This window comes from Tasmannia lanceolata, unplaced genomic scaffold (assembly GCF_043159265.1).
Source record: "Tasmannia lanceolata isolate RefF3 unplaced genomic scaffold, GAP_Taslan_0.1 ptg000044l, whole genome shotgun sequence".
Lineage (NCBI taxonomy): Eukaryota > Viridiplantae > Streptophyta > Magnoliopsida > Canellales > Winteraceae > Tasmannia > Tasmannia lanceolata.
Window position 1 is genome coordinate 15,693,857 of NW_027518721.1, and position 24,669 is coordinate 15,718,525.

Sequence of the window (24,669 nt, forward strand, 5' to 3'; positions counted from 1 at the left end):
TACCTAGGAACCACTATTTACCATTATGTAGTGGTTCCAAGCTATAAATAGTGGTTCCATAGTAGAAATATTGCTTCACACAATCTAATAGTACTTCATTGGGTGTCAATGTTGCAATGAATTTATGAACAATGGATTAAATAGTTTTCTAAACACTCGGATGTTATGGTGGTTCATAGTTTATATGGCCTAATACTTGTGAGAATGACTGTATTTATAGGGTTTTAAACACTCAAAAGCACTCATTATACCTAGGAACCACTAATTATACTCAGGAATCACTAATTATACCTAGGAACCACTATTTACCATTATGTAGTGGTTCCAAGGTACAAATAGTGGTTCCAGAGTAGAAATATTGCTTCACACAATATAATAGTACTTCATTGGGTGTCAATGTTGCAATAACTTTATGAACACCTGTATGACGGAATGGTGGAAAGGTCTACCTTTTCACATGTTTTACACTTGTATGACGGAATGGTGGAAAGGTCGACCTACAGGTTGACCTGTAATTGGTCTTCCTACCTGTTTGGTCAAATGCTGAAAAGGTCGACCTATCAAGGCAAATTCCCACCTGTTTGTACATATGCTATAAAGGTATACCTATTATGGCAAATTTGCACCTATTTGCGAAAAATGTAAAAATGTCGACCCTCAAGTGTGACCCGTACAATACTATTTGCATTGTTTTTCATTAGATTACCCTGTGAAAATGATTTTTTAGGCACAACCTATTTGCATTGTGGCTTATCTAATGGACGGTTTGGATCATCCTATGGTGTGACCCGTACCAAGGTTTAAAATTTTGGTTTCGGTTCCGGTTTCGGACTATGGAATTTTGAAATTTCGGTCGAAATCTGATACATAACCCAAAACCAATATTTTATTTAATATTAAATTTCGGCCAAAATTATCGAAATTTTGGTAAAATATTAAATTAATATAAAAAAAAACAGTTTTTTTTGGTCAAATTTCGGTTTTCCGAAATTTCGGCCGAAATAAATGACCGTTTCGGTTTTGGTCGATTTCGGTGTCGGTCTCCACCGAAATCCAAAATTTCGGATTTCGGTCGAAATTTAAAACCATGCCCGTACAATACTTTTTTGAAAAATGCTGGAGTATATGGGTTTACACCATATAAAAACTCTTTCTCATGAAGAAACAATATAGGTCTTTCCAACCACTAAGTCAAAAGCCAAAAGTATTTATGTAATTGAACACATTTTTTTGAGAATTTTCTCGAAACCAAATTGTTAACATGCATCCACTTAAATAAGGCATTTTAACATTTACAGCTGGGTCGTCTGGAAAACTGAAATGGTAAGCTGAGTCTACAAGGAAATAGAAAAAAAAAAAAAAAAGGATTGTTGCTGATTAGATCCTACATGGCAAAATAATTGCTTATTAGTCCCTAAGAAAAGCATATTATCTTAGCAGTCCTACTTTTAGAAAAATATTTGCTAAAAAGTCCCTAAAACTCACCTATGTCAATTTTCTCTGTTAAAAATTCTAAAATGGCAAATTTACCCCCAACCCCTTTAATCCGTTTTGGCGTATTTTGATTTCCCTTCCAATATTTTAGAAGAAAATTCAGGAAATAAGAGAAAGTAATATCTTTTCCAATATTCTCTTCAAAAATCTTGTAAAATCCTTCAAAGTTGTTAACGTTTTATCCCATTTTGACTTTCCCTTTGACATTCTCCCTCTAAATTAATAGAAATAATTCTCCTCTTAAATCATTGGAAAAAAAATTTCATAGAAATAATTTTCCATCAGAGATATTTTCTTGCAATCCAACCAAGATAGGAATTTCGTGGAAAAGTTTGAAATGAGAAATATTCCTAAAATCTCTTACTTTATTTATCCATGAAGAAAAGATAACTCAAAGCGACCCTATTTAATTTATTTTAGAGGGATTTTCAATTTATTTAAAATGCTTTTTTTGTTGAAGGTTTTTTTATGAGAATATTCGAAGAGATAATATTTTTGCTTATTTCCTAGTTATTTTCTAAAAATATTAGAAGGGAAATCTAAAAACGTTAAAACGGATTAAATGGGGAGGGGGGGTGTTAAATTTGCCATTTTAAAATTTTTAACAGAGAAAATTAACGTTGGTGAGTTTTCGGGACATTTTAGTAAATATTTTCAAAAAGTAGGACTGCTAAGATAATATGCTTTTCTTAGGGACTAATAAGCAATTATTTTGCCATGTAGGGACTAATCAACAAAAATCCCGAGAAAAAATGAAAAGAAGTTGCCCATTTTTCATCTTGATATATAGTGAACGAGGCTCCTGCCAATGTGAGGTCTGGGGAGGGCTAGATGTACCTTACCCCTGCTTTGTAGAGAGGCTGTTTCTGTGACTCGAACATGTGATTGCGAGATCACAGTGGCGCAACCTTACAGTTGCCCCAGAGCTCGCCCTCTTGGAGAAGGAATAAAGCAAATGATGATATTTCCTGTGAAACTTCCAATTACCCAATAGCTTAAGTTGTTGGAGAAGGCGTTATTTAATCTTTTATACTTTGACGCTCCCCTTCACGTGTGGCCATACTTGAGGTTTGAACGGGAGACCTTTGCTCTGATACCATGTGAAACAACCAGTTACTCCAATAGCTTAAGCTGTTGGATAAGGCGTTATTTAATCTTTTGTACTTTAACATTTCCCCTGTGCATAATAAAAGAGCAAAATGGCGTCCATAAATTTCGTACATGGCCCCACATGGAGACAGGGCCGCAACCTATTAGCACAGCCTTTTACCTCTCACCACCTAACTTAGGGACATTTTATTATTGGGTCCGACTATCAACATTGGGTCCTACACGAGATAAAGGACAAGGGAAGTGATAAATTCACCCCCTTTCTTCCGTGGGCTACCCCTCTGATCCCTTTTACACCACAAGAGGGTTGGCAACGAAGAAAAAGGGGTGAATATATCATTATCCATGTATAATCGTGACAGTTTGGGTAGCGGAACATCATAAGGTGACCCACGTGATTCCAGAGAGACATACATCTGTCAATAAGGACATACATCTGTTCATAAGACTCTGTTTCGATGCAGGTAGTTTACTTGTAGATTAGTGGTACTAAGTAGTCAATAGGGAGGAGAAAAACATTTGATTTGCCTAGGATTTACCTTGCAGAATAGTGATAATTCACGTTTGGTTGCCAACCTCCTAGAACAGTTGGAGAGGGTGTCATTACCAATATAGAAAGAAAATAGAGAGAGAGAGAGAAGCAAATTTTCCACGCCAAATTCCTCCATTTTTTGAGAAATATTGCTTGAAAAGTATTAGAGGGGACATTGAGGCCACATCACCAGGCATGCAATTATTACCTGTCACACCCCAAACCATTACCATGGACCGACATGTAACAACAACAGATACTTGCAAAGTAAACTCTACAAGCATACAGGGTTAACAGAAATAATTAGAACCATGCTCGAACACATTTAAATGTAAATCCAAATCCAATCACAACTATTTAATGACATGATTAAACATGTCTCACATCACTACCAATAATACCAAAAAATTGACATGTAACGTAATCCAAACTAGTACTCACTCTAATAAAGTAAGAAATTCAGAATTTCTTTAAGGGGCCGTTTGGATACGCGGATTTTAGAATCCGGGATTTCTTCGAAATTTTAGATAAGAGACGAGAGAAGAAGCGGACTAGCCGTCGTTTTATGACTTCTCGCCCTTCTTTCCTTCAGCAAGAGATTAGCAAATCATCCCCTGGAAAAGCTGTTTGGATACATGAATTTTAGAATCCGGGATTTCTTAAAATTTTTAGATAAAAGACAAGAGAAGAAGAGGACCAGCCGTTGTTTTCTGACTTCTCGCCCGTCTTTCAGTCAGCAAGAGAGTAGCAGATCATCTCATGTTTCCAGGTTTTAGAAATCTGAGGATGCGGGAGAGATTTCAAAAACCTGGATTTCTAACTTAAAATCCAAGAATCGTTGTCATGACAGCATAGAGCAGCTTCATCATGAACCCTCTTTTACACTGTTTTCAAACTAAAAGCCTGGAGTCTAAAATCCGTGTATCCAAACAGCCCCTAAATAAAGTTAGTCTTCCGCTATCCCAAATCAGCAGGGTCTAAGCATGCCGATAAAACAAGGAATACAATGGAATAACCAAAGAATCACAATATGTCACGAATAAGAAATAAGGAAACAACACGTATGGATGTGGCTCTTTGGCTTAAAGTCATGGGTGTGCTCCCCAGTGACGAGAGTTCGAATCCCCCGGGCTTACCTGATGCGCATGGTTTACGTGTGATTGCGCACATCCATAGGAATAGTCCCACCCTAAATATTGGAGTGGGGATACCCTATGTCATAAAAAAAGAAAAAGAAAAAAAGAAATAAGGAAACAAATATCCATGCTCATTAGGTTTAAGAGATAATCATGCATATTTCAAGTGCAGAAACTGAGACTGTAGCCATATCCGAAACAATAACAGAACCGATCAAAACAAAAATAGGTGAACACTTCAGGCCATAGGCCTAGTCCACAAAACACCACAGAATGCTGCGGATCACAAAATAAGCAATTTTTCACCGGTGATTAGGATTTCTATGGAGAAATAAACCCAGAATTAGTATTTATGCTAATTCCAAAAAACCCTAATATAGATTTTATGGGAAAATACGAAAATACCCCCTATTAAAAACGAATTTACGTTTGGTCTATTTCATGACCTCTGAAACTTGTCTAGTAGTCTCTAGGGATTTCGATGCTAAATTGGCAACCAAACACTATAAAGTTACCAAAAAGTGCATTTTTTTTTGCTTAGGAAATACTTGAGGATGCCAGGCATGTGGCAACCAAACACCATAAAGTCACCAAAAAGTGTATTTGGTTTTGCTTGGGAAATAATTGAGGATGCCAGGCATGTGGCAACCAAACAGTTGCATCTTAGGATGGGCCCATTATAGCAAGCAATACGACAAAGGGAAAACAACCAAATCTCAAGGATCCGTTTGGTTGGGATCATTAGATTGAAAACTTAAGATAGAAAAACAAGAGAAAAAGAATAGGAGAAGAAACATCTTCAGTTGCAAGAAATAGGAAAGAGAAGACAGGGTGGTTGAAGCCCCATCGGCATATTGGGAAAGATGGCAGAAAAGTGGGGGAGCCATGCTGGTGTTCCTAATACAACACCCGGTCAACAAAATTTTAACAGAAAACAGTCGCTTGTTCCAACCCTTTTTGTGGCAAGTGTGCAACAACAAAAATAATTTTAGATATGTTTGGATACAGGCAGTTACCTTATAGATTAGTGGTATAAGTAGTCAATAGGGAAGAGACGAACATTTGATTTACCTTGTAAAATAGAGTAGTGTTTGGTTGCCAACCTAGTAGAGTAGTCAGAGGGGGATCAATGTAGAAACAGAGGAGAGAGAAGGAAGATAGAGAAAGAGAGAGAGGAAAAAAAACAGCATAATTTTCCAAGCCAAATTGTTCCCTTTCTGAGAAATTTGGCTTGGAAAGAACAAGGAGAGGTCATTGATGCCACGCCACTAGACGCAATTATTATCTCTGAAACTTGTCCGGTAGTCTCCAAGGATTTCGATGCAAAATTGGCAACCAAGCACCATAAAGTTGAAGAAAATTGCATTTTTTTATTATTGGGAAATTCTTGAGGATGCCATGCATGTGGCATCCAACCAGAGTCTAATATAAAAGAGAAATGATGTATTCACCCCCTTTCTTCACCCGGCAACCACCCTCCAGTGTAATTGAGGCTACTTTTTTACACTACAACGGAGTGTTGAGGGGGGGGGGGAGGGGGGGCGTGGGTTGGGAGACGGACAAAAGGGGGTAGATATATCATTTCGGTGAAACAACTAATTGCTCCAAAAGCTTAGGCTATTGGCGAAGGCGTTGTTTAATCGTTTATACTTTAACACTCCCTCTCATGTGTGGCCCCTCTTTTTAGGGTTGGCCTACACATGGCACATGTGGCCCCTCTTTTGGGTTGACCATTAGATGTGGATTTTTAATATCAAAGAGTTTTAATCCAGAACCTTTGCTCTGATACCATGTGAAACAACCAATTGCTCCAAAAGCTTAAGCTGTTGGAGAAGACGTTATTTAATCTTCTATACTTTAGTAACTTCCCTATATTAAAACCAAAAAACAATTGACCCTTGGTGGAAAAATTTTCATGATAAATTAGTGTCTCCAAGTGGTGAAAGTGGGGTAGGGTGAGTGGGGAGAGGAGAGTGATATGAGAAGGCCGATTGAGATAAGGGTGAAAAGTGGCCAAAAATCAGGAAAAATTCGATTGGATTTTGAGTAGAGTTTTTTGTTTCCTGATTTTCAGACCCTTCTCACCACTTGGAGAAACTAGTTTCCTGTATTTTGTTTCATGATTTTTAGCTACTTCACCCGCCCAACCCCTCTCTCACCAATTATGGATTAAAAGACTAAGAATATCTCATCAAGGTAGGGCCAATGGTTTTGAGCCAGAGTTGTGTTGCCAACCAGATCAACGAACTTTCGCGTCCACATGCCCCACTTCATAGGATGATCTAAACTCGCATACTCTCCATAGGATGATCATAACCATCCGATCTAGATAGGTTTCTATAAGAGTATGGGCCCCTATAGATCAGAGGGTAAGGATCACCCTATGGAGATGATTTTTGGGGTACAACTTATTTGCAATGTGGTCCAACAAATGAATCGTTTGGATTATCCTATGAAGTTGCGGGTCCCAATCCTGTATTGAAGGTTCTTGGGAAAGATCTAAAATATGTCATTTTGACCCCCTTGATCAAAGATCAATGGGCCAGCCAGATTTGTAATGGCTGACATTATTCACAAGCCTAATCATATTACACAATGTTTTACTGTCACCGTCCTTCATGAAAGCCACACGGTTCATAAATATTTTTCTTGTAACATTTCCCTTTCAAATTTAAAAGTGTAAAAGCTTCCCTTTCTAAGTCCCCACTAAACCCTAGAGCTCATCTCATTCGCTCCTTCATTTTGAAACTCCATCAAAACCTCTTTGCGAAAAACCCTAAACTCTCTTACTTTACCATTTCAGTGCTCCATCAATGGAGATTCGGGGTAATCATTTATTAACTTCCTCGCATATTTCTTCTCCCTAGAATTTCTCCGTTTGTTGATTTTTTTTCTTCATTATTATTGTGGTTTCAATCTCTGAACTACTTCACCTATTAAGAATATTCAATATCATGGGATTTTATGTATTTATTTCCATTGGATTTTTTGTTACGAACCCAAATCGGTTCGCAACCGATTTGATCTTCTTGAAGTGAAGATCAACTACTTGATCCACTTCGAAGGAACGATCAATCCTCCTTTGTACACAAGGACACACATTCTGAAACAATATTTATTTCATTGTAATAATGAAGGAGTTTGAATTTATAATAGAGAAAATGACCAAAAAAAGGGCTTTGATATGACAATGATCTGTCAAGGGAGGAGAGTTGTAGATGACCAATGAAGAGTTTTAAGGATGAGAATGCCCTTAGTGTATGTTTTTCTCTCTCCCTCTCCCTCTCTCTCTCCCCCTATCAAATCAAATTGCAGGTGATAAAGACTATTTTTCACCCACTTGTCTCTCTCTCTCTCTCAAATCAAATTGCAGGTGATAAAGACCCACATTTCACCCACTTTTCACCATCTTCTCTCTCTCTCTCTCTCTCTCTCTCTCTCTCTCTCTCTCTCTCTCTCTCTCTCTCTCTCTCTCTCTCTGGCGTTCTCTCTCTCTTCGGCGTTCCCTCTCCCGCCTCTCTCTATCTCTCCGGCGTTCTCTCTCCCGCCTCTCTTTCTCTCTCTCCGGCGTTCCCTCTCCCGCCTCTCTTTCTCTCTCTCCGGCATTTTCTCTCCCGCCTCTCTCTCTCTCTCTCTCTCTCTCTCTCTCTCTCTCTCCGACACTCTCTCTACCTCTCTCGCTTGCCCTCTCTCTCCCCATCACCGGCACAAAAGAAGGCACTCCCCACACAGCGGCACGCTTCTCAGGTTGGAAAATGTATGGTTTAAACCAATAATTTCTCAGACATTATTGGTTTAAACCCCTAAATCTGTGAAAAATCATTCGTTTAAACCACAAATTTTTAGAATATCAGTTGGGAAATACCTAATTTCTGAAAAATCAATGGTTTAAACCTACAGTTTGTCACAAATTATTGGTTTAAACCACTAAGTTTTGAAGTATTAATGGTTTAAACCAATACTTTGGGAGACATATCTGGTTTAAACCCCCAAATCAGTTGAGAAAACCCCTAATTTTAAACAATTAATGGTTTAGACCAACAATTGATAACAAATTATAGGTTTAAACCCCTAGTATTTTGTAAATCAGTTGATAAAGACCTAAACTTTCACAAATCAATGGTTTAAACTTATAAATTCAAATACATTATTGGTTGAAACCCCTAAATTGTGAGAACTCATTGATTTAAACCCCCTAATATTTCTGAAACCACTTGAGAAAACCCTAATTTTTAAAAAACCAATGGTTTAAAACCTATAGTTTCTAACTCATTATTGGTTTAAACCTCTAAAGTTTGAGAAATAAATGGTTTGAAGCAATAATTTTTTAGAATTCATTGGGTAAAACCTATATAACAAATTAGTTAAAAAACCCCTAATTTTTAAAGATCAATCAATGGTATATACAAATAATTTCTCACACATTATTGGTTTAAACTCCTAAAGTTTGAAAAATCATTAGTTTAAACCAATCATTTGTGAGATATCATTGGTTTAAACCCCTAATATTTTAAAAATCAGTTGAGAAAACACCTAATTTTTCAAAGATCAATGGTTTAAATCAATAATTTCTGAAACATTAATGGTTTAAACCCCTAAGTTTTGAAAAAAATGGTTTAAACCAATATTTGTGAGAAATTATTTTTTAAAACCCGTAATATATCGAAAATCAGTTGTAATTTTTCAAATATCAATGGTTTAAACCAATAGTTTCTCAGAAATTATTTTTTAAACCCATAATCTGCATGGTTTAAACCACAAATTTTTAGAAAATCAGTTGGGAAATTCCTAATTTCTGAAAAAATCAATGGTTTAAACCTACAGTTTGTCACAAGTTATTTATTTAAACTACTAAGTTTTGAACTATTAATGGTTTAAACCAATACTTGGGTGAAATATCTGCTATAAAACCCAAAATCTGTTGAGAAAACACCTAATTGTTAAACAATTAATGGTTTAGACCAACAATCGATAACAAATTATTAGTTTAAACCCCAAGTATTTGGTGAATCTGTTGATAAAGACCTACATTTTCATAAATCAATGGTTTAAACGTATAAGTTCACATACATTATTGGTTGATACCCCTAAATTGGGAGAAATCATTGGTTTAAACCCCTAATATTTCTGAAACCACTTTAGAAAACCTCTAATTTTTAAAAAAATCAATGATTTAAAACCTATAGTTTCTAACCCATTATTGGTTTAAACCCCTAAAGTTTGAGAAATAAATGGTTTGAAGAAATAATTTGTTAAAGATCAATGGTTTATACAAATAATTTCTCACACATTATTGGTTTAAATCCTAAAATTTGAAAAATTAATGGTTTAAACCAATAATTTGTGAGATATCATTGGTTTAAACCCCTAATATTTTAAAACTCAGTTGAGAAAACTCCTAATTTTTTAAATATCAGTGGTTTAAATCAATAATTTCTCACACATTAATGGTTTAAACCCCTAGTTTTGAAAAACAATGGTTTAAACCAATATTTGTGAGAAATCATTGTTTAAAACCCGTAATATATTTAAAATCAGTTGTAATTTTTCAAAGATCAATAGTTTAAACCAATAGTTTCTCAGAAATTATTGGTTTAAACCCATAAAGTTTTGAAAATCAATGGTTTAAACCAATAATTGTTAAGAAATCATTCGTTCAAACCCTTAGTATTTAGGAAATCAATTGAGAGAACCCTTAAACTTTGAAAGGTCAATGGTTTAAACCAATAATTTGTCAAAAATTATATGTTTAAAGACATAATATTTCTGAAATCAGTTGAGATAACCTCTAATTTTCGAGAAATCAATGGTTTAAACCTATAATTTGTGACACATTATCGGTTTAAATCCCAAAAGTTTAGAAAAAATAATGGTTTAAACCAATAATTTGTGAGAAATCAGTTGTTTTACACTGAAGTTTGAGAAATCAGTTGAGAAAGCCCGTAATTGTTAAAAAATCATTTCCATTGCTTCATTTGTAGGGGCATAAACCACCATTCGATTGGTTCACTCCAAAGCATCATTCCATTGCATTGCACTAATACTAACTCCCTTCCATGGAAAGGTATGTAGCTTCCTTTCCATTCTCTTCTCTTTCCATTTTTAGTACGTTTAAATTGCTTTAAACAACTTCTAATCAGTGTTTAATTTTGTCTTTACATAAGAGAGGAACGAATGGCTTCTTTTGTCTTACACGTCGACGGCATTTCAAAAGATGCAGTATCATTTGAATACGTCGGCGGGAAGAAGTTGCCTCTTATTGTGGGTCGGAGAACAAAATATAGAGATTTTGACAATCTAATTCATAGCAAAATTGGGACCAATTGAAGTGAGGTTTCTCTATCTATAAAGTGTCGATATGTTTTTGACCCATCTCAGATCATCTTATATGATATTCGAGATGACGACGACCTTGATCTGGTAATGATGCTCTTTGATAGTACAGTCATTAACACCTTGAGCCTATATGTAACTAAAGAGTTCAGATTCAGAGGAAAAAATTCTCCGGACCCTACGATTCCTTCCTCATTTGCAGAGGCTTCGAGGCCGAATATTAATACTGTCTCCGTGCTTCCTGCATCACCGAGTCTAACGGCCGTTGCTCGAAAAGAGAAAAGAACGCTTGGCGGTATTCATACCATACATCGGTAAATTATAGTATTGAACAATTGTTGGGTGAGATTAATATTCCTTCGTTTCATTTCTAAATCAATTACTTTATCTTTAATTGGCTACCGATCTGCAGGTATGAAGTGGACTTGAATCAGGATTTCGAAGATCCCACTTTGAATGAGACCGACGCGACTGAGACCGAGTTTGAGAAAACCCAACCAGGCAGAAACGATTCGGACTAGTGTAGGAATTTTGGAGGTGATATTCATGCTAATGATTTGGTTCGACCGAACAATGACAGTTATAACGATGATGAGGAGGACTTCGGTGATGATGAAGAGGACTTCAGTGACGATGATGAGATGAGTGACGAGGAGGAGGATGAACCTACTAATTATCTAGGCGATGCTTTGGGAAATACAAATATAAGGCAGCCGATGGAAGCGAATGATATGATTGTAGGGGGTGATGAAGTAAAAGTGATCGTGGGACCTGAGGATTTCACGGTCGGGGCAATGTTCCCAAATCTTAAAGTCTTTCAGTAGAAAGTCACAAAGTACGCAATCCGGCATCGGTTTGTGTTTGTCCCACAAGAGACAAATCCTACAAAGTACGGCGTTAGATGCAAGGATCGTACCTGCGCATGGCGTATCAGAGGGACCACTTATACAGATTATGTTAAGGTAAAAACATTTATCCCTCAGCACACATGCTCAAGCACAATGAAAGGGAACGATCATCCCAAGGCCACTAGCCGCAACTGCGATAGATGGCAACAATGGGTTATTCCCGTTGGCACTTGCAGTAGTCGAGGCCGAGACGTATGATAGCTGGGTATGGTTCCTGCATTTGTTTCGTCAGAATTTCATTTCGGCAGGACGAGATGTCATCATGATTGGGTCCGACCGGACGAAGGGGTTGCCTAGAGCCGTAGCGGAAGCTCTGCCAGGGTCGCACCATTTCTATTGCATCCACCACCTCAGTGCCAACTTCCATGAAAAATTTAAGAGTGAAGATCTCCGAAAACTTTTTATGAATGCTGCATATTTCCTAAGGGAGGGTGCTTTTAAGGATGCGATGGAGAGTATTAAAAGCATGAGTAAAAGCACAGAGAAATAGATATCGGAGATTCCTAAACAAAATTGGGCCAGCGCGTATTTTGAAGGTTCTAGATATAACGTGCTGACAACTAACGCAGCTGAGAGCTTCAATGCACTTTTAAAGGGCGCAAAGGAGCTGCCTATTGCAGCACTTGTCGAATAGACAAGATGGAGACTATCTGACTTCTTTCAGTACCGTCAGAAGGCAGGTAGCAAGTGGACGACTCGTTTGACCCCAAATGCAGAAGACTGGTTGGTCGATGAACGTATTCTAGCAGGTGGTTATATGGCGCACCAGTGTGGTTGGACCGTATATGAGGTCAAGTCCAAGTACCACGTTGATGAGGTGGACTTAGAAAAGAAAACATATATGTGTCGTTTGTTCCAAACGATGGGAATGCTGTGCTCCCATGCGATAGCAACCATGGGACTGGACCAACGAGACCCATACAGTTACTGCGAGGAATGCTATCATGCCGATACGTATCGGAGGATTTACGATGGAGCAATTTATCCCACGTTAGACCGATCGCAATGGCCGGAGCCTACCCATCCTTTGCAGTTGGTATTGCCGCCAAAATCAAGACGACAGCCAGGCTGATCGAAAAAAGTGAGAACGGAGAGAGGGATGCAAAGAGGAGTGTACCATAAGTGCGGTACTTGCGGTCAACTTGGACATAATAAGAGATCGTATAAGAATCCGCCCATCGTAATTCCTCAGCCAAACACGGTCCCAATCAGGCCTTCCGCACCATTGGGACACTGGTATGTAATTTTTTGACTTGTGTTTTCTCTTATATTATGATCCTTGATACAATCCGTGCCAGCTTTAAACTATTCTTGGTAATTTTATTGCAGGCCCGGCCTATCCTGCCTGTCTCCGTTCTTTAAAGTATGATTCTTTTTTTGTATTTTTTGGATCATTTGAATTGAAGGGACTTGGATTTCGTTGATAGAAACTGTTTCTAGGGCTATTCTGCCTGCCTCCTGGTATGTAATTTTTGTTTTCTTGTGAACCATTAGAAGGTGAATTCTTCTCAAGACCATGCATAAAATGAGATGAAACATTTAAACAACTTGCTGGCGTGTTGAATTTTCCATGTAGGTGGCCTATTTTTGCACCCAATACAGTTTCAATGTTAGATTTCTTCAAGAAGTCCGGGGTCGTCAACTAGACGCGGCTCCAAAACTTCTGGACTAGGGAGCAATCAACCATTGAGCAATTCAACCAGTGAGGATTCATCTAAAGATTATGAAGTTATATGGGAATGGCCCAGCATTTTGTGTAGATATGCAACAATGAGAAATTTTACTGTTTTTATACCCTATAATGTACAGGCTTTAATTTGTACCTAGAAAATGGTTGATTATATAACAGCTCCGGCGTTGGATTTGGGCTTAAGAAAATTGTTTACTCTCTCTATATTTCTCTCCATGAATGAAGTTTGTAACACATGTTTCATTTTAGATGCTGAAAAGAAAACTTTCATGCCATTTGCAAATAACTGCATCCATCTACAAAGAGACTCTGAATATAAAGCTAATACAGCCCAAAACATCCACAAAGAGACTCCAAATATACCAAAGGAGTCGGAGCCAAAAAAGAGAGCCATCAGCAAATAACTGCATCCATCTACTGCTCTGGAGGAGGTGGTGGCGGAGAAGAAGAGAAACTGCCCGGGTGTTGACTCGACAAACCACCGGAGAGGTACTGATAAAGGGTAGAGAACTGGGCGTCAACGTGAGTGGAGAGCGAGTGGAAACGAGTAGAAGGTGCCCAAAAGGTAGTATGCTCGAATAGCCACACCTGGAATGAAGACAGACAATATTTAGAGAACAAATAACCAAACTTACAAAAGACTAATCATGTATATAATATATGTACTCTTTACCTGTAGCATAATAGCACATCCGGTGATATATCCCATCTTCCCGTTTTTGGAATATGCATCCAATGACTCTACTAGGAAGTCGTAGACGGGGTATGCCCAAGCAACTCTTCTCACGGTCTCTCTCCTAAGTAGGAGAAGAGGCAGGATTTCGTCCTGTGATCCATAGGGTCAGCCCGGGCAAAAAGCACAGAGCAGCAACACATGTCTCACTGTCGCCTGGACCGATGCAATCTCATCCGATCTGGACTCTGCCCTGATAACATCTGCAATCTCACCAAATCTCGCCCAAGCACGGGCAAACCTCCAACCTTCGACCTCCTCTGTTGAATGCCAGTGTATCCGTATTCTATCCCCTATAATGCTTAGGATCAATGCCAATGCTAAATCCCTGACCTCAAAGGGGACTAATATGCCACCTATTTTAAATGCCCTCGACTTAGGTATCTAGGATAGCATGAGGACAGTCAATATTGCCTTGTGCAATTTGACACCTTCAAGATTAAGCAAGGCCCCAAATGGGCTTCTCTCTAGCATATCGGTATGTGCTTTCCTCAACTTCAGGGTCTTGAAGAAGTCGTGAAACTTGGAGGGGCAGCATCTCGACGTAGCATAAGACGCCTGCAAAACAAAGAATTATCAGATATATACAACATTTTCACTATATGAAAAAGATGGAAAACAAGGCTTAAAAGAATAACCGGAGGCATTACCATGGTTTCATGAGATGATCACTATGTGGAAAAGATGGAATCCAATCCAATTAATCAGATTTGGACCTATTCAGACAGAATTTCAGGAAAAAAATTAACAAAGTTGTCTACCAAAATTCTTTAACAACCAGAATTTTACCCTTTTGATCCATTAGGGATCAAAACCCAACATTCTTCTTAACTGTGATGCCAACCATATAGAAACTATAGGTTTTTCAAAACATATAGGTTTAAACCAATAATTTTTGAGAAACTATAGGTTTAAAGCATATATTTTCCAAAAATTAGGGGTTATAGACAATGATTTCTACCAAAATATTGGTTTAAACCATCATTTTTCAAAACTTATGAGCTAATTTTGGACATAGTAGGGGTTTAAACCAATGATTTCTCACAAATAATTGGTTTAAACCATTGATTTTCAACATTTAGGGATTTAAACCACTAATCTGTGAGAACTTATAGGTTTAAACCATACATTTTAGAACAATTAAGGATTTAAACCAACTTATTTCGAATTATTAAGGGTTTAAACCAATGCTTTCTCACAAATTATTGGTTTAAACCATTAATTGTTCAAGATTTAGGGATTTAAACCAATAATTTCTGATAGATGGAGCTTAAATCAATGATTTCTATCAAATTATTGGTTTAAACCAAACTTTAGAGGTTTAAACAAATAGTTTGTGAGAAATTATTGGTTTAAACCATAGATTTATACAAAAATTAGGGGTTCAGTTGCTGATTTTTCTAACTATAGGGTTCAATCAACTGATTTGGGAAAATATAGGGAAAATTCTAAACGGATTTTCTCAAAACCCTAACTTAAAACTGAGAGGGAGAGAGTGACAATGTGAGAGAGGGGTTTAAACCAATGGCTTAAACCAAACTTTAGAGGTTTAAACCAATAATTTGTGAGAAATTATTGGTTTATCACAAATTATTGGTTTAAACCCTAGATTTATTAAAAAATTAGGGGTTTAGTTGCTGATTTTTCGAAATATAGGGTTTTCTCAACTGATTTGGGAAAATATAGGGTTTTGCTAAACTGGTTTTCTCAACTTTAAACCAATGATTTCTAACAAATTATTGGTTTAAACCAAACTTTAGGAGTTTAAAACCATAATTTCTGACAAATTATGGGAAAATTAGGAGTTTAAACCAATCTTTAGGGGTTTAAACCATAGGTTTTCTAAAAAAAATTAGGGGTTTAAACCAAACTTTAGGGTTTTAAACCATAGGTTTTCTAAAAAAATTAGGGGTTTAAACCAAACTTTAGGGCTTCAAACCTTAGATTTCTAAAAAAAATTACAGGTTTCGATTAGGGGTTTGATTACTCTCTCTCTCTCTCTCTCTCTCTCTCTCTCTCTCTCTCTCTCTCTCTCTCTCTCTCTCTGATTTTCCCAACTGAGAGAGAGAGAGAGAGAGAGTACCAACCCTAACTTATTTGTTTGAGTCTAAACTGATTTTTTCAAAACCCCTAATTTTTTGTTCCTAAACTTTTCTCAAAACTCCTAATTTTTTGTTTCTCAACTGATTTTCTCAAAACTCCTAATTTTTTGTTTCTAAACTGATTTTCTCAAAACCCTAACTTACAATATCAAAACACAACTAAGAGGGAAAGAGTACCAACCTGTGAAAATGAGGTCCTCTCATAATCAGAGGCTACTGGAGAGACAGAGGGCCGGAGAGGGGGGGAGAGAGAGGATGCCGATGACAGAGAGAGAGAGAGGGCCACGAGAGAGAGGATCAGAGAGAATCACACCAGAGAGGGGGAGAGAGAGGGTGCCTACGACAGAGAGAGATGGCCAGCGAGAGCGAGTGAGAGCCGGCGAGAGAGGAACGGCGAGAGAGAGAGAGAGAGAGAGAGAGAGAGAGAGAGAGAGAGAGAGAGAGAGTAAATACTGTAAAAACACTTATATGACTTTAAGGGTAGTTTTGTCCTAAACCTACCCAAACCAGTCACCATCACTCTGGATTGGTCATTTCCAAGTCTCCCCTTGACAAGTGATTGTCATATCAAAGCCCTTTTTTTGGTCATTTTCTCTTTATAATATTGTTTAGATTCTGATATGTGGTACAAATTGTACAATCAATATTGATTGTAGACCAGCACGGTTGTCTACAATTCTGATATGTGGTACAATCAATTGTCTACTGCCTTTAGATTCTCATAAAAGCAGTAGACAAGTAGGGTTGTTTACATCATTAGGTTCATTATTTAATGTATTTTTACTCGTTATACTCCAGATGGTATAATATTGATTGTACCATCTAGCCATTGCTTATTACAATATCTTACAGAATTTGCCAAAACGCTCACCAAGACTAAAACGACTCCATTAGATCCTTGATCATTACCAAAATAAATCAACACAATCAGTGTGAATATGTCTAATTGATGAACTTAAGCCATTATTCATTATCATTTCAGCAATATAACCACTACTAAAATCTAATAGGCTGAATTAAAGAAGACCTCAAAGACAAACATCTACTTTTTAAGTTTTTATAAGAAAAATCAGCAAGTGAGAGTAATATAACATTATAACCACATTCAAAACAGAATTATAGATCAAATGCCTTAACAAATACCTGAGTTTTGTTACCTTTGCATAAATGTGAACGGTCTTCCTTTTCACTTATTAGCTCAGCTGTAGCACAACAATGATGATCGATTGCATAATCTCCTAGATCCAATGAAGACGACTGGATTTTAAGAAGCTATGATCTGGATCCAAAGCTTAAAAGCTTGAATTTCCGATTTAAAGATTTGGATCTAAGATTGTAGGACCTGAGCTACGGTTTCCAACGGAGCTTGATCGGAGCATTGGCCGAGGAAGAAGATAAGGAGATTAGGGTTTGAAGCAAAAGCTCTCTCTCTCTCTCTCTCTCTCTCTCTCATTATTTTTTAAAACCCCTATTTTTTTAAATGAGAACATTTAGCTCATATTTATAAGGTTTTTGCTTAATTTTTAGCCCCCAAGTTGTTTGAGACACCCTCATTGCAATGTTTTGCCTTTGTTTTATTTGGATGAGGTGGCCCCTAAAAATAATGTTTAATGAAAATTAATTAAAGAACTAATTCCCCCTTTAAATTTTTGGACACCCCCGCCCCCCCCATGTGACACACATTCACTTCTTTCTTCCAAGGGACACCCCTAATCTAGATAATACACACTTCTCTTTACACTATTTATTCTAACTACGCTCGTCTTATTAGGCAAATTTTGGCCGGGACCTACTTGGGATCCTAACCTAGTCTAGGGTAAAATTTGGGACACTAATTCTCTTATTTGATGGATTTTTATTCAAACTTGATGTTTTAGGGTTCGGTAAAAATGGGGTGTCTACACAAACGAAAAGCAAGGCCGTGGAGGGGACTACTTTCATTCCATCCCGCCCGATAAAGGGATACAATGATAAGTAATCCTTACTCCCGATCATATACGTTCTGCTCTTCCACCCCTGGACTTTCTTCTGTCCAGGGAGACAACTAATACGCAATTCCATCCATCGTACGCTCGGCCATCCTTTCAGCATCCCTAAAACCCATGGCAAAAGGAAGGGTTGAATCAAATGCTTATAAATTATCCACTGGGCTTATTAATTCTCGGGTGTACGGTTCGTCCTCTTGGGTTTAGTGAAATCCTTCCGGATCACCACAATAGGAATCTCGGGCTAGAGGACGCTCTTCGAGAGACTTCTCGCATCAAATTATTTTTTCCATATGCAGATTACTATTCTGATGTCAAGGACATCAGGTTCTATCAGTTCTACACGCTGCTTGTGTGAATGTTTTTATTTTGGTACGCTCGGATGGTTGACTCCCACCGCCGACAGATGTCACATGCCATGTTTCGTGAACAACTATGCCCGAGAATTAATGAATTGTGACATAACGCCGAATAAGCCACTGACTGTAGGAGAGGAAATAGGGGGGCCTATATTATACATCCTGCTGCCTCGGGACAACTGCACGTTACATCATAGCAGCATGACAAAATGGAGGCGGAGAAAAAAAAAGAACAAAGAAATGATCATTCATGATGAATATTTTTTGTATTGTTTAGTTTATGTTGAGAAAATCCGCTGGGCAAATCAATCCGAACGTGCACAAAATTAAATGGAAAAGTAAAGCAATAAAACAAGCCGGTGATGGGAAGGTAAAAGCACTAGGATGAATGCCCTTGGTTTTCCCTTTGATAGTCCGATTCATACATCCCCCTCTCAACGGTTTCTGTGAGAATGGCTCACTGCTTCAGCATAAATTCACCCCCTTCAACGTTTTTCTTTGCCTTTAAAACTTAACAAATAACGTTAAAGGGGGGGATTTTATCTGTGAAGAGGGGGGAAATATCATTTCCCTTAATCAGCTGTCAAAAGCTATTACAAGTCCCAAAAAATCTCACCGGCCAATTAAAAAGGAAGAGACAAGGTGAGTTCGTCTAATTATCAAAAAATGGTACTGCAAATATCATTGGCAAAAAAATTGTATTAATAGAATAAACTTCAGTTGGTCAACAAGAAGCATTGAACTGATTACTGTAACATGTCATTGATCAGCTCCCATGACTGCTTTTAGCCCTCAAATTATATTACTGTAACATGTCATCCGACATACTTTTTGAAGGGTCATCCAACATTACTAACCAGCTTTTGTTTTACCATCCATGGCAGCACACAAAGCCTCCCATACAAGAACCATCATTTTCACGGGCGGTCGTAATTCCTGAGAAACTAACATCAGCTCTGCTTCACTGTGTATTAGCAAAGCCAGGCTCCAATAACGAGTAACAGGGGTCACACACTCTACCACCCATACCATAGATTCGCCGAACCCTAAGTGGAAGAGTCCCGCTACCACAATTATCTCCTATAGTGTGTTTCAAGTTGCAATCCAAATGCTGGCAAGATCACGGCAGACTCTTTCTTAATGGAATTCCAATGCAACGATTTCACAAGAAAGACAGCAAGGAGAGTGCTCCAAATGAAACTAATATCTAGCAACTCCTTCACAAGCAATAGATGACGAGAATTTACTAGCAAGGGAAGGATGATGAGGTCAGTAAGAAATTCGTAGCATTACTATTTCGGACAAAAATATGGTGAACATCAACTCCTTTGAGTCCCTTCACAATTCACATTCATCATGAATATAAGTATATCACAATTCACATTCATCATGAATATAAGTATATCTGCTGCTAGAGAGAGGGGTAACAGGCGTGCTAGAGGTGTTGAAACAAAAGATTCTTGGCCAATCATCGGGTAAACCTGGTTATCTTGAGGAGCACAAGAAACCCTAAAAACCATCGTGGGGGAAGTGCCATCGTAATAATCGGGAGGAGCTTCTAGCCAAATAGGTATCTTTTGTTATTTCACTGTAGGAAAAAAAAAACACATACCTCGTCATCTGATTTATCTTCCTCAGATTCATCATCATCCTCATTGTCATCATCATTATCATCCTCATGGACAATTGACATTTTCACTTTCTTAGCAGCAGATGATTCAGGTTTTGCAGCATTGTTTTACCCATAGCATGTTTAGGCTTCTCCTTCTCTGACTTTGGGTTCCCTGAATGTTGAAAACAAAAAGAACTAGTTTTAATATATAATCATTAGAAACCCAATATGAAATCTCTACAAAAGATCAAAATTTAAAATCCAAAAATATTGCAGAGATCGAATATGCTCTCCACTATTCAAAAGCTTTGTTGCACTCTCTTCTCGCGAAAGGGGAATTGGGCAAATTTTTCACAATATATAAAATAAACATATTGTTTAATGGTCGCATACAAGCAAGGTGAGGTAGCACACCTTACTTCTGGCCACCAGGTGTAACCAACATAGCCTTCTTCTCAGGGACAGGCGTCTTAGCAGCAAGTTCTGCAACACGTTCTGCAATTTCTGTAATTTACTCAGCAAGTTCTGCAGCACGTTCTGCAGGTTCTGCAACTTTCGTAGCAAGTTCTTCAAATTCCGCAGCAAGTTCTCTAGCACGTTCTGCAGGTTCAGTAAGGTTCTTGCTGTGCTGTGGAAGAGGAGGAGGAGAGGTTGTTTTGGGGGGGGGGGGGGGGGGGGGGGGGGGGGCGGGCGGGGGAGGGGGGATATCATTTCCCCTGATTAAATAATAAAAGACAAAGTGAGTTTGTCTTATAATACGACGTGGTTAGTATCAAAAGAAGAAAGAATTGTGACTAAAAGATGCGTGTTTTTTAATTTCTCAAATGTTGTTTTGTCATTTTTTGTGATTCTTGGCTGCTATTAAAACTTCAGCAAGGCATATACTGACAAGCCCAATTTTGCCTTGCTTGGTTATTCAAGGTTTTATGATGGATTCTGTTACAGGGACATGCTTCAAGGGGAAGGCCAAAGTGATGATGGAGATGAAAGCTCTGAGGAGGATGAAGATACCCCTGAGAAGGTATGTTTACTATGCCTCCCTCGTGAAAAAATAAATGTTTACAATCCATAGTATCAAGGGATTCCCATGGACTTTACCGCTCAACGACATTAACACCTGTGAGAGACTGAAGACTAGGGGACTCCAATTAGCGAATCATTGTGTTTTGTGCAAAATGGCGGAAGAGAATTTGGATCATCTATTCCTTCTCTGCCCATTCGCATATAAGGTATGGATGGGAATTTTCAGGTTCTTTGGTTTTTCATGGGTACTCCAGGGAAGCATTCGTACTGTTATCAATAATTGGTGGGGCATGTTGACTGGCCGGGTTGGTGAATCCATGTGGCTGTCAATCCCGTTTGCGATTGTATGGCACCTGTGGGCTGAGCGTGACAACTGCATTTTCAGCGGAAACGAGCGAGGTTGGTCAAAGGTGGTTTTCGACATTAAACTCTCCATCATAAGCTGAGCAAAAGCCAGAGGAGGTATCCACTATTCCACCGGTGAGTTGATTAGGAATTGGGCGGTGGTGATCTCCGAGCGGAAAGCAGTGGTCCAGATATTACCGCAATGGAAACCTCCCCCTGAGGGATGGTTCAAACTGAATTTCGACGGCAGTTCTTATGGTAACCCTGGAAAGGCTGGTATCGGGGGTGTCATCCGGGACCATTTCGCCAATATTTTAATGACTTTCTCGGGGCCATTGGAGGACTGTGACGCAAATGAAGCGGAGTTGTCAGCCCTCTTGTTTGCCTTGCGGTGGTATGCACAGAATGATCTCGGACCCCTTATTGCTGAAGGAGACTCATCCAATACCATTGCTTGGGCCGGTAACAAAGCTTGTGGTCCTTGGCTTCTCGCTTTCAAGATAGATGAGATCAGGGATCAACTATTCGACCTGTGCTCAATCATACTCTTAGATCGGGTAATGATTTCGCGGATGTGCTTGCCAAGGAAGGGGTGGACTGCGCCTCCTTGCTACTCTCCACTAATCCTGTGATGTAAATATTTTTTCACTTTTTGGGTTTTATGTGGCCCTCTTATGGGAGGGGCCTTTTCGCATTGTCATTGTTGATCTTGGGGACGTCTCTCTCTCTCTCTCTCTCTCTCTCTCTCTCTCTCTCTCTCTCTCTCTCTCTCTCTCTCTCATATAATGCAATTTCCGTTACCTTTTCAACAAAAAAAAAAAAACAATGCCTCCCTCGTTAAGCTCATTGCTTATTGAATTTGTGGATAATGTCTCAGCTTCTTTTTTCAATATGATTGTTTTCCTTTTGTGAAGGCTGAATCAAGTAAGAAGAGATCTGCTGAACCTGCTGCTAGGCCACCTCTTCATGAGAAGAAGGACAAATTGGTCACACCCAGTGGTCAGAAGACGGGTGTGCTACCTCACCCTGCTTGTATGTGTCTATTAAACACGTTGTTGATTTTTTATTGTGAAAAACATTTCCCAATTCCCCTTTCACGAGAAGAGTCTAGCTAAGCTTTTGAGTATTGGACCATCTTTGGTCTCGGCAATTTTTGGATATTAAATTTTGATCTCTTGTAGAGATTTGATATTGAGTTTCCATACTTTTTTAAATCTAAGTTCCAGTACTGCGTATATGTTATTAACCAACTTATAAACTGTAGGTGTCGAAGCCTCAAACCCCAAAATTTGGTGGCCAATTCTCTTGCAAATCTTGTAACAGGTATGCTTTCGTTTTTTGCAGTTTGTTTTGATTAATTTAGCGAAATTAATGCTTTTTGCTGGCCTAAAGTTGCAAATTTTGAAATAATAATTATTGATAAACGTTTTGGAGGCCTGACCATTTTAATTTGGTATCTATATCAACAAATAGATAGTGGTCAGTTTGCCGGTTTGCCCCATAGTTCACAATAAAGGTGGCCTGGTGTTATTCAAGCTTCTGACCTCTCAAAAATATGCTGTCTTTGCCCGACAGGAGTTTCAACTCTGATGGTGCCTTGCAATCCCATAACAAGGCAAAGCATGATGATGCCAAATGATGAAAATCTTCATTTCTTCCAGGTTTTGTACACTGTTCGTCCAAAGTTATGATAGATGGGGAGTAGTATAGTTCCATATAGAAAATAGGCCATTCCTCCAGCTGCCTACTGATTTGTTCAGTTTTCAGCATGGTTTTAAATTTCGACCGAAATCACCGATATCGAAACTGGTAATACCATAAACCTTACATTATTTCGACCAAAATTTCATAATTTTGGTCGAAATTTCAATAATTTCGGTTGAAATTTCGGTCCGAATTATAAGGAATTTCATCGGAAAATTTGGATTTCATTCCTTATTTAATATTTTCCTGAATTTTTGTACGAGATAAATATTTGTTTATTTGATTTCGTTGGATTTCGGCCGAAATTTCGGTTTCGGTGAGGACCGAAACGCATCCAAAACCGAATTTGAAACCCATGGCTTTCAGTGACCATTTTATGTTTGATAGACAAGGGGGGGACTACTCAGATTTTTCACTGCCTTATGCATGTCTCCGATTACACTCGCATCCCCTGAAAAACTATGACTAAACATGCACAGTAGTTGAGATATCTATGTAGAAATGAGTGTCCTGGTCCTTTTTCGCCATAGAAAGAGAAGCGTAGGCAAAAGTATGGGATCCTGACCTCTTCTTCATTGATCCAAAGTTTTTCACATGTTAATGTTAGAGAAAGATGGGGGAAGAGAGGGTCGGTGGAGAAGATAAGCATGAGTTTTGCTTGAAGCATTACTCCCAAGGTATCAAAGTGGAATACCAAGACAGCTGCCCCCAGCCCCTATTTACGGTTATAAATATTGAAGAGATAAGGATGAGAAATAAGAGAGGTTATGGGCTTCAGCCCATATGGGCCCATACATCTAGTCCACTATCTATGGGCTTATATTAGAACATATCCAACAGTTAATTTGCTAAAGCCTAATCAGTTCTGCTTGGCTTCGTAAAATCAGGCAAAAATCATTCTTCGCCGCCTTTTTTTTTTTTTTTTGCCAAGATTTGGAGAAATGGGTCGTCTTGCCCAACGGGATTCTTCCCGATTTTTCGTGATTGGATCCAATGATCTGGGTAATCACTGATTAGGCCAATTTGCAGTTGAATACACTTTGATTAGAAGAGCATAGTTTCTTGTTTTATGTACACCCAATTCAGGCATCCAACTTTCTTGGAGTAAATTAGCTTTTTTGTTCAAATGTTGGACTATTGATGGGCAAGCGGCCAAGAAGCCTAGTAGCTGTTTTAGAAACATTGTTTTTCCTTGCCTTTGGAAACATTACTGATCACTATATAGATGTTTTGCAATAATTTGAATAGAGTAAACTTAATGTATATATGTGAGATGTGTTTTTTACAAAGCTGCTCACCACAATAGAAATAGGATTACAATATAATGCACACAGCCCTTTTGGCTGAAGTAGAAGAAAACTACAAGTCAGAGCAAGAAATCCATGAGCTTCATCCATGGAAAGCCCATCTTTGCAGCTGCTTTCTCTGCTTGGTTGGAACAGGATGTAGCCAAAGGCTTTGCACAAAGAAAGAAGTTTCTTGATCCCACCCCTGTGAGCTTCTCCTTTGGATCTAAGCCTGCCAAATCAATGAAACAGATTAGCTCCTTCATCATATACACATGGCATAATGTATGATTATCCAGATTGTCCATCCAGTGGGG

The 24,669-nt window shown here is 38.3% G+C and overlaps 1 protein-coding gene across 4 annotated transcripts; it reads left to right on the forward strand.

Annotated features, from left to right (window-relative positions):
* Nucleotides 1-20,976: 20,976 nt before the first annotated feature.
* LOC143863571 (uncharacterized) lies at nucleotides 20,977-24,578 on the forward strand. Of its 4 annotated transcripts, none has more exons than XR_013240905.1 (4): nucleotides 20,977-21,995; nucleotides 22,277-22,394; nucleotides 22,627-22,685; nucleotides 22,938-24,578. XR_013240905.1 is itself a non-coding variant. In XM_077374280.1 (4 exons), exons 1-3 carry the CDS (start codon nucleotides 21,680-21,682, stop codon nucleotides 22,680-22,682), a joined length of 414 nt encoding a protein of 137 aa, XP_077230395.1. In that variant the 5' UTR covers nucleotides 20,977-21,679; the 3' UTR covers nucleotides 22,683-22,685; nucleotides 22,938-24,578. The 4 variants fall into 4 exon arrangements, 2 of the variants coding, with proteins under 2 accessions (XP_077230395.1, XP_077230396.1); XR_013240906.1 differs by having other exon boundaries at nucleotides 22,277-22,373; XM_077374280.1 differs by having other exon boundaries at nucleotides 20,977-21,919.
* The last annotated feature ends 91 nt before the right edge of the window (nucleotides 24,579-24,669 follow it).

Excerpts from the sequence above, each read along its gene's own strand:
- LOC143863571 (XM_077374280.1), top strand. The coding sequence starts at position 21,680 with ATGACTTTCTCGGGGCCATTGGAGGACTGTGACGCAAATGAAGCGGAG. Across the intron at positions 21,920-22,276 it reads CAATCATACTCTTAGATCGG|GCTGAATCAAGTAAGAAGAG; the intron begins GTAATGATTTCG and ends CCTTTTGTGAAG. Across the intron at positions 22,395-22,626 it reads TGTGCTACCTCACCCTGCTT|GTGTCGAAGCCTCAAACCCC; the intron begins GTATGTGTCTAT and ends TATAAACTGTAG.